Source organism: Coptis chinensis, chromosome 1, assembly GCF_015680905.1.
Source record: "Coptis chinensis isolate HL-2020 chromosome 1, ASM1568090v1, whole genome shotgun sequence".
In the NCBI taxonomy this organism is placed as follows: Eukaryota; Viridiplantae; Streptophyta; class Magnoliopsida; order Ranunculales; family Ranunculaceae; genus Coptis; species Coptis chinensis.
Genome location: NC_141456.1, coordinates 26,532,474 through 26,543,345, shown reverse-complemented (window position 1 = coordinate 26,543,345; position 10,872 = coordinate 26,532,474). Strand labels below are relative to the sequence as shown.

Genomic DNA, 10,872 nt, shown 5'->3' with positions numbered 1-10,872 from the left:
TCCAGGGGCCCATCAAACTTGATCATGCGCCATGTTGCACTTGGATAGTCCAAGTTCTACGAGAATGCCCTTGTGTGTTCTATAAGTAGGGCTAGGAATGGTACGGGATCAACCCGAATCCGATCCATATCCGAATTCATTTTTATCCGAATTGACCATATCCGAATATAAATTATCCGACCCGAATATCCGAAAACCCGAACTATTTTAACAAGATTCATATTTTGATGCCTAAAAATAATTTATATCTTACATTTATATATGAAAATCATTAAAATAGTGTATTTTTTGTGTGTTTTTAGTGGATATGGATATCCGAAATCCGACCCGAATCCAGATGGATCCGGATATGGTAAAGAGTTTTGAGTAAAAACCCGACCCGAACCCGCTCCATTTCCTGCCCTATCTATAAGATAGCATCCGCATAGGTCAGTTAAATGTTCTAGTGTTCAAACCTGCACTTGGGCTCACGTGGCGTTTAGAACCTCACTCTTTTCATGTGACAATTTCTTCCATAAAACCCCTATGATGCACGGGGTTACGGACGTATATGAGCACCGATACATGGACACGGTACGGGGTATGACATTGGATTTTCCTAAATTTGTACGGCTACTTTTTGAGACTAATAAGAAAAAACAAATAATATGCTCATTTTTCATTCTGGAGAATCAGTTGTCAGATATTTGGAATGGGCCTGAAATTCAGTATAAATGAGGGGGATAAGTATCTGCCGTGTCGTATTCTTTACCCGTATCGGTATTGTATCGGTATTGTAGCAAGTGGATACCAGTGCGATGGGAAAAGTGTCTTGCATCATAACATTAAACAATATTTATCTATAACTCAATTATTCAAGTAAACGCATTTCTCTACCGTCTCCTCATTTTTTAGTTTTTTTTTAATAAAATTTGGGTTTAGCAGTCCTCACTATTTCATTAAAGATGTAAATATACATAACCTTCTTTATTCTATTTCACAATTCTATATCTATCTAATAAAACGCAATGGTGTGGGGCTCGTAGGGCCTCCATCCAGTGGTTATTATTGTCTTTTCTAAGTTGTGACATGGCAAAATAAGCCAATCCCAAAGAGTATGCTCCCTTATGCCCTAACACTGGGATCTATTAGATCTTATTCTTCAAACAAACTATGTATGCCCTATCCTAGCATTCATTCTTCCTGCCGCCGTCACTCTAGAGTTCATTCTTCAAACAACACAGGTAATGAGGTCTGACTTGTTTCATTTCCACAACCAACACAGGTAAATGATAAATGACGAAGCTTGAAGCACAGGTAAATGAGGTATGACTTCAGTTTTCATTTTTTTAATTTATTAATCAATCTTTTGTTTTATTAATCAATCTCAAAATCTCTATCAATTGATTGGTGTTAAAATATAAACTGGAATAACCAAAGAATGCTTTAAACATTGTGTACAAAGGAATTGCAGAGTCTTACAATGAATTGAAACTCACAAATATTGGAAGAACCAAAAATGAACGAGGACTATTTAAAATTCAGAAAGGAGAACAAGCCCTGCACTAGCCAACTTCATTTATGTCGTTTACTAACATGAAGCACCATCTTTTGAAGAAGAAGCTTCCTCAATGTTCGGGGTGGAAGGATTAGAAAGATACTGTTTTAACCAGCCCATTTCATGAGCTACATCAAGCATGCTTGGTCTCATCGTAGGAGATCGATGTGTGCACATTAGACCAAGCTCAATCATCTCAAAGATAACATCTTGCAAAGTCTTGGCAGAGTACACTGGGGGTTCTGGTGGTGAAAACCTTAGCAAAGTTTGTTTAACTAGGGGCTCAAGATTGTATGGATAGAGACTCTTCACCCATTCTCCCAAACTCAAACCTTGATCAAACAGAATGTCAATGTCGGTAGCCGTTTTCCTCATTTATCAACTCTAAGAGTAGAACCCCTCAGAACTAAATACATCTCCTTTAAGGGCGATCGTGTCTTCCCAAGCCATATTCTCAATCAACAATAATCAATAGATAATGAGTCGGTTTTACGTTGTGAGAGCGAGTGCTAAACATCAAAACATGTACCATTTAAACAAAGAGCTTTGACATAGAAGTGCGTTTAGCATTTGGAATGTATGCTTGGTAATCATATTTTCTCATTAACCTGAACTATTTGCCCTCGGATTGGTAATAATCGCTCGATGGAATGGGAGACTAATGGTTCGCACCAATTTGTTTGTGATTTGTTACATGAATGATGCTTACTCTGTTGGATGATTCATGATTGGATAGGATTAATGATCCACAAGTAGTCCACTGTAGAGCAAAATGAAATCCAAACATCCTCTGCCAATAGTCCGAAGTCCATATCATATGGGTCGCATGTATAGTTAGTCAATAATTTGGTTCTCATCTCTCCTCTCTCTCGCCGTATCCAAACAGCAGTATTGTTTAACCATTTAATTTTTTTTCTAAGAACCAGTCTTGATTAATTTAGTGTCTAGGAAAAGGGAAATGATGTATTAGGTTATTATTTTCATGAAGATGGTGGTTTGCGCACTTGCTTCTTTCACACTATCTAAGTATTCCAATATCAAAATTTATTACAGAAGTTGGAAAAAAAAAAAATGTACTAAAGTTAGTTAATTGGTTATTTTGCAGAATAAGATATTGTGAATTGAAAGAACTCATCAGCATTCTGCAGACAACACATGCATGGCTATTTTTGGGCCGTGCATCTTTAATTCCATTTAACAAAAGATTGATTGCCTCAGATTATGACGGAAGAAGCCTAATGTAAAATGAAGTCTGACTTCAGTTTTCATTCTTTTAATTTATTAATCAATCTTTTGTTATTTATGTACAATGCTTTTGTTCATTCATTCTGACTTCAGTTTTCATTTGATTCATTCTTTATGTACAATGCTTTATGTACACTAATAAAGCAAATATTATATGTACGCCTCTTTATGTACACTAATAAAATGAGGTCTGGCTATTGTTTGTTCTTTGAAGGAGCGGTTCAGTTCATGTGTTAATAATACCGTAAATATAACCTGTAAGTTCCCTCTTTATGTACGCCTCTTGCAGAAGACTGAATGTATAATTGTTCCCCTATTATTCAGCAAATATTATAAATGTAGATGACCGGAGCCTTGTGAACTCTACAAAGCTACGGGATCTCGAAATACCGTTTCTACCTGATTAAGCCACTTTTTTTTTTTTTTTTTCGTGAGCTCACTCTCAATGGCTAAAGCAAAGAATACCTTCCGGACTTTATCGAAGTCAATGTCTACCAAATGTTTTGGATACATCCGCTCTTATTTTGCTATTCAAAGCTAAAGCAAATGTTTTTTTTCCTTTCTTTTACTTTTATATACATGTGTCATGATCAAGAACATACCCAACAAATTCAATGTATGAGTTTACTCAATTTGTCTGCTTTTTCTTGTTTAATCTGAGAGATTGGTTAGTGTTTTTTATGGTTAGTGTTGATGTGTTTATATACACTTTTACTTTTATATACAATTTTATATACATGGGAGATTGTGTCGTAGGGTTTTATGGTTAGTGTTGATGTGGTTAAAAGGGCTACCGACTTTTTCCTTCAAATGGATCGGATGGGTCTCTTTTCGTTTTTTTTTTTTTTTTCAATCTCCCTTTTGAAAAGGTTTCGCCAGCTTTCAATCTGAGATCTCTTGGTTCCATTTTCCCTTTAAGGTTAATATTTTTTGGTGTCATTTTTCTTTTGCTCAAATTCAAAACACTTATGTTTTTTCATTTTTTGTTTTGGTGCAAAGTTGGGGTTAGCGGAAATGGGGAAGACGACCTCCACTACCCTACTACTTTTATATATGTGGCATGGACCAAAATATCGCCGATATATATCGGTATTTTGGTACACCGATATCGATATTTCCAATATATATCTACCAAATATAGAACTTTTTTTCCGATATATATCAGAATTTCCGATATAAAACTTTATATTGCCGAGATAATTGATATATCCGATATTTACGATATATATCGTTTGACTTTTTGACCATTTTTTAATATAAATCCAATATTTCCAATATATTTCTGATATTTTCGATATTATATTTCAGATATATTAGACATTTTAAATAGTTTTGGACCAAGGACCAAAATATCGCCGATATATATCGGTATTTTGGTACACCGATATCGATATTTCCAATATATATCTACCAAATATAGAACTTTTTTTCCGATATATATCAGAATTTCCGATATAAAACTTTATATTGCCGAGATAATTGATATATCCGATATTTACGATATATATCGTTTGACTTTTTGACCATTTTTTAATATAAATCCGATATTTCCAATATATTTCTGATATTTTCGATATTATATTTCCGATATATCAGACATTTTAAATAGTTTTGGACCAAGGACCAAAATATCGCCGATATATATCGGTATTTTGGTACACCGATATCGATATTTCCGACATATATCCACCGAATATAGAACCCTTTTTTTCCCGATATATATCGGAATTTCCGATATAAAACTTTATATCGCCGATATAATCGATATGTCCGATATTTATGATATATATCGGTTGACTTTTTGACCAATTTTTAATATAAATCCGATATTTCCAATATATTTCCGATATATTTCTGATATTTTCGATATTATATTTCTGATATTTTAAATAGTTTAGACTGGTCACCAAAAAAATGGATATATCCGATATATATCGGTTTTTGGGTACACCGATATATTTATCGATATCGATATTTTGGGCTTTGGTTTGGACTGGTCACAAAAAAAAAGATATATCCGATATATATCGGTTTTTGGGTACACCGATATATTAACCGATATCGATATTTTGGTCCTTGATATGTGGTCCTTTCGGCTTTTAGGCTCTTCCCACTTACAATGTTGACTTGTACAAGATTAAAAAATCACCAAGATTTTTAGAGAAACTTTTGTCTTTCAAAAATGCATGAGGATATTGGATTGTCTTCCACATGCTCTTCTTTGGGGTCCACCTTCTTTTACACTCGAACAAATGGCAATGATTTTTTGTCTAGCTTGAAGATTGGATTGACTTTTGAGTATAGTAATCAAAGTTCTACTATGTGTATGCTGAAATGTTAAAGGCAATGTTAAATATGTATGTATCCCTTATAGAGTGGACTTCCAACTAATAATTATTCAAAAAATATTCTTTAACGTAATGTGTGATTATTTTGTTTTCCTAATTTATTTTGTTTTATCAAACCTGTTCAACCCTTTGTAGTTTGGGACTTCAGCTCATTATACTCACCAGTTCTCCAAAAAGTCTCATGGGCGTATAGGAGCTAGAGTTGGAAGGTAAGCAAGGAAACCTTTTAGAACCTTTAAACGGTCAACATTTATGTTAGTTCTCCTAAAGTTTGAAATGTATTTTTTTTTGTCTTTAGTTAAAAAAAAAAAAAAAAACTTTGAGTTGGAGAAAAGCAAAATAAAAGCGAGCGATGACACCCTAATAGTGTCCCGTGTGTAGTTATATGTTTTAGTACTCAATTTAGTCAGATTTTAAATGTGTTAATTCTATTGTTTTAAAATATAGGGGTTAGATGTCACTCAATTAATCTAAGTAAAACTCTTTCTTTCTTATGGAGGGAAAATTTTCCACCAGAAGCGATGTGACAGTTGAAATTTAAAAGCAGGAGAGAAACAGTAATTCCTAATGGGTCAGGTTATGATGAAGCAAGTAACTTACATGGGATGTTGATGGACTTTTTCCTGAAAAATTTGCCTAGGCTTAATCCCAAGTGCCAACTAGCCTACATTAATTGAGCTTACAACCGGTGGAGTCCAGGTGCGCCTGTTCTATATAAGTTAAGAAGCTTACCCTATGGAGGAATGTGACCGTGGGTTTGGATAGGGGCCACAGTAATTCCACTCTACTCCTTGGGGGGTGTCTCATGGTGGAGACATAGGTGTTAACACTATTCAATTGCAATATAAGTGATGATGGTTATGAACAAGAAAATTCTTTTCGTTTATCTATGATTGTTCCGGATAGAACATGTACTAATCAATTTACTGATTTAGTGTGTTTTTAAGTTGCCTTTAGGTTTTGATTAAGCTGATCAAGTACATAATCACTGCTGCTTTGTCTTTTTTTTAGGCACCATTTTTTGTTGCAGATTTTCCTCTCAATGGTATGTTATCCCTACCCATCCTTTTTATGTTTGTTTCTACAGATTTTATTGAGTATCTAGCTATTTTTATTTGTTTCTACAGGATCCCATAGATAAGGGTAAACGTCTAATGGGATAAGGACCTTTGCAAGAAAAACAATAATTATGTTCCAGTTCAAGATGGACTCTACCTTCAGCCACCTACTCCTCAACGACACCCAGCTCCCCGTGTATTACAATCAACAATATACGTTATTGATAACTTCTATTAACATACTTTGAGTTACCCAAATTATATTAACACTCTTATTGGTTTCACATAATGTTTTTGAACTCTCTTTCAAATATTTATAGCTTCCTACGCAACCAATTCTTGACAAAGGAAAACCCCTATGGACTCCTTTTTAGGAACCTTCAAACCAAAACAAACATGTCTTTGTTGCCCCCCAAGATAGGCTCAATCTTCAACCGCCTCTTGGCTTCCAGGTATTTCTTGCTTGCATTGTCTTATGCTAAGTTGCATTGCCTTATTTATTTTTCTACACTGTTGCTTATGTATATTGCATTGTCTTATTTCTTCTTTTGCTTTATAAATGTGCAGCGCTCATCAGATAGTGTTTCTCTATCTCATCTCCCGCCATCCGGTTCTCATGTAAGATGAGCTTTAATTAAAATGTAATACTATAATTGCTCATGCATTGTCCAAAAGGTGTTTTTGTACACTATAATTGTAGTAAATTCACTGCAATTTAATGCCTGCTTATATGTATACTATTTACCCACTAACTATGTTGCATGTGGTTATCCATCTATTCATTTATAATTTGTTTTTGTTTTTGGGTCTTCGATCACTTATTATCCTTGACTACTTTATTCATATATTTACATTCCACTAATACTAACTGCCATATTTGCTATTCGGTTGATTATACTTATAATTAGGTGCGGATAAACAAATAGAATGCTAGGACAAATGCTCGAAGGGAAAGAGAAAGGAGCACTAAACTAATTGGCAACTCAAACTTCACCATCCAAGGTGCACAAGTAGTCACACGTCATGTCATTGACCACCAACTAATGGGTTCAACATTGAATGGCTCTCCTTCACTTCCACAAACTCCACTTCAAACACTTCTCCCGCCATCCGGTTCTCATGTAAGATGAGCTTTAATTAAAATAATACTATGATTGCTCATGCATTGTCCAAAAGGTGTTTTTGTACACTATAATTGTAGTAAATTCACTACTATTTAATAACTTCCATTTAATGCCTGCTTATATGTATAATATTTACCCACCAACTGTGTTGCATGTGGTCATCCATCTATTCATTTATAATTTGCTTTTGAGTCTTCGATCACTTATTACCTTTCACTACTTTCTTCATATCTTTACATTTCGTGTTTTCTAATTTTAATACTAATTGCCATCTTTGCTATTATCCATGCATTCCTCTTTCTCCCACTCTATTCGGTTGATTATACTTATAATTAGGTGCAGATAACAAATAGAATACTAGGATAGCGTGCTCGAAGGGAAAGAGAAAGGAGCACTAAACTAATTGGCAGCACAAACTTCACCATCCAAGGTGCACAAGGTTCAACATTGAATGGTTCTCATTCACTTCCACAAACTCCACTTCAAGCTGACAAGCATCAAACACATAATAGTCCAGTTACACCTCATGCAACACCATACCGACGTCTTTCTTCTTCAGAGTCTCTTCGGAAATCTTTATCATTCCTTAATCCCGTAAGGCTATTTACGCTCCCCGAAGAACGTGTCACATCAAGTACCCATGCTGATTCATCGGATCAAAACAACACGTGAGTACTTCACTTAGTAGTTTTTCTTAATCAAAATCTATATATAACTCACCTGTGCAAGTTTCATTGCAGTACATGTATCTCTTCTGCTTCCTCATCCTTACCTCATGCAATTCCACATTCAACCAATGAGAACTTTGTACCAACACCGTCTCACCAAAATGCAAGGTTAGTATGTGGTTTATTACATCTTTCTCTTGGTTCTTTGTGGTTTGGTTACCATAAGATCCTATCTAACATCACAAGTTTCTTCGCAGTACGCGTAACTGCAGGTCTTCTACCTCATCTTTTGTCCATCCAATATCACATTCGACAAATGCAGCTTCTGCATCATCATCAACTAACCGAAATTCGCGGTATACTTCTCCACACTTATTGAAATTGGAATACCAAAAAAATGGCACCTTTGTCTAAATATATACAATTATTTCTCTTGTAGACAACAACCATTTGGGGATCCTGCACAATATTGTGAGGAGGTTCACAATAATGGTTTTGACCGACCAATTTCTGCTAATAATGCTGACATAAGTGATGATGAAGACGAAGTTGACAATATTGTTTCTAACCATCTGATTGAACAAGGAAGACACTCCTTGGGGAGAATGGATGTTCAGTGTCCATTTTGTAGTGCACTCCATTGGATGGATGAACGACTAAAAGATTCATCATTATCACGTCCTCGATTCGGGACTTGTTGTTTGCAAGGGAAAGTCAAATTGCCTCCACTACGACCATTACCTCCAGCCCTTAAAGCTTTATATGATGGAAATGATCGCAAGTCAAAGTCATTTCGGAAGTACATGAGACAATACAACCAAGCTTTCGCATTTACGAGCCTTGGAGGAAATGAGCGTGTCTTTACTGGACGAGGTCCAAGGCCTTTTACTATACATGGTCGGGTTCGTCCATAGAACCGATCTCTAATTCGACGACATCGGGCGGCAGCCAACTAACTCTCGGCTTTACATATATGATCCCAGTCTTTGCATTGATATACGCCAACTTCAGTAATCCCCATTTGAACACGATGTTCAAGATAATTCATGCAACTATGCTCCAAAGATAATTGTTTCTCTCGCTACTTTTCGCCATGCATACGATGTTCTTAGATCCGCCTCTCTTTAACATGGTGAGAACTTCAATGTACCCGCTTATTTGCATTACAGTGCTACTAGAGAGACAGACGCCGTTACAACTTGCCAACCGCAGATGAGATTGTCCGTCATTTTACCCGGGATGGCAAAAGCGAATAATATGAGGGATATTGTGATATATCTTAAATGAGGGCAAGAATTCATGCAGATCGATGAATGTCATCCAAATTACTTGCCTTTGCATTATGTGCTAATGTTTCCTTACGGAGAGCTTGGGTGGTCACCGATATGAGGCGCTCAAATACTAATGACCGATTGACACGGATGGATTTCTACTCTTATCGGATATTTGAACGCTCGAGAATATTCCGCAATCTTACGCAGCACAAAACGTTTCAAGAGTTTTGGTGGATGGATGGGCGATGGATCGAACGAACAAAATGAGATATTATAGGTTACAAAGAAGACAAGCTTCGGTGAACTTTATCAAGGTATCACCGATGTTGCGGTGAAGCTTTCGACCCAAACCAGATTGGAAGACGAAAGTGGTCTTACCAAAGATCTTGTGTCGGCAGCCCTAGGCACATGTTCAAATTTTTCGGATTCAATGGCCATCACACGCTACAATAAGCATCCTGATATATTTCTCACAATGACTGCAAATCTGCACTGGGACGAAGTTGTCGAGGCATTGTCTGAGCACCAAACTGCAACTCATCGACCAGAGGTCGTGGCCCGTGTCTTTGAACTAAAGCGAAGGGCCTTGATGAAGGAAATTAAAAAGAAAGGTGTGCTTGGTACTGCCGTTGCACATGTCTACACCATTGAGTTCCAGAAACGCGGGTTGCCCCATATGCATGCACTTATATATCTTCGACATTCCGACAAGATCCGTATACCTGCTCAAGTTGATCGCATTGTATGTGCAGAGTTTCCTGATCCAGAAACCGAACCTGAGTTATTTCAGACCGTCTTCACATGTATGGTTCATGGTCCATGTGGACTAAATAATCCTAACTCTCCGTGCATGGTAAATAGTAGATGCAAGCATCACTATCCCCGGACTTTTGCAGATGCTACCACCATGGATAAAGATGGATATCCTATCTACCGTCGTCGTGACAACGGTAGATCATATATTGTGAGGGGGCATACAGTTGATAATAGGGATGTTGTTCCTTATAATCCTTATCTTTCTAAGATGTTCAACTGCCATATTAATGTCGAAGTTTGTGCTGGGATCCGTTGTGTTAAATACATTCACAAGTATATATTTAAAGGGCATGACATGACAACAATAGTGTTGAATGAGTTGGATGAGATCCAACAATATTTGGATGCGAGATACATTGGCCCACCGGAAGCAGTTTGGAGATTATTAAGTTTCCATCTACATGAGGAGATTCCCACAGTTGTGCGCTTGGCACTTCATCTCCCTGGAATGCACCGCGTAGTTTATAAAGCTGATGAACCAATACATGATATACTATCAAGGGCAGAGCACCAAAAGTCAACTTTGATCGCCTTCTTTGATTGTTGTGCATCGATTTAAGAGCAAGAAGCCTCACTTATCAAGAGTTCCCGAATACTATGTCCGAACAAACAATCTCAGACTTGGACAAGAAGGATAATGAGGGAAAATTTGCTATTGGTAGAATGTATTTCGCCAAATCCTAATTCGGTGAGCGATTTTACCTACGCTTTACTTCTAACCGTTGTAAAAGGACCTCAATCATTTGATGATTTGAAAAGGATTGGTAATGGTCCTCCCTTCCAACTTTTAAAGATGCATGTG

At 36.5% G+C, this 10,872-nt stretch overlaps 1 protein-coding gene across 1 annotated transcript; it reads left to right on the top strand.

Moving 5' to 3' along the window:
• The first annotated feature begins 7,231 nt into the window (after positions 1-7,231).
• LOC147523184 (uncharacterized) lies at positions 7,232-8,894 on the top strand. Its single transcript, XM_086557580.1, has 5 exons — positions 7,232-7,309; positions 7,679-7,980; positions 8,053-8,148; positions 8,238-8,336; positions 8,420-8,894. The coding sequence occupies exons 1-5, from the start codon at positions 7,232-7,234 to the stop codon at positions 8,892-8,894; spliced, it is 1,050 nt and encodes a 349-aa protein (XP_086413706.1).
• The last annotated feature ends 1,978 nt before the right edge of the window (positions 8,895-10,872 follow it).

Excerpts from the sequence above, each read along its gene's own strand:
- LOC147523184 (XM_086557580.1), top strand. The coding sequence starts at position 7,232 with ATGGGTTCAACATTGAATGGCTCTCCTTCACTTCCACAAACTCCACTT. Across the intron at positions 7,981-8,052 it reads TCATCGGATCAAAACAACAC|TACATGTATCTCTTCTGCTT; the intron begins GTGAGTACTTCA and ends GTTTCATTGCAG. Across the intron at positions 8,149-8,237 it reads CCGTCTCACCAAAATGCAAG|TACGCGTAACTGCAGGTCTT; the intron begins GTTAGTATGTGG and ends GTTTCTTCGCAG.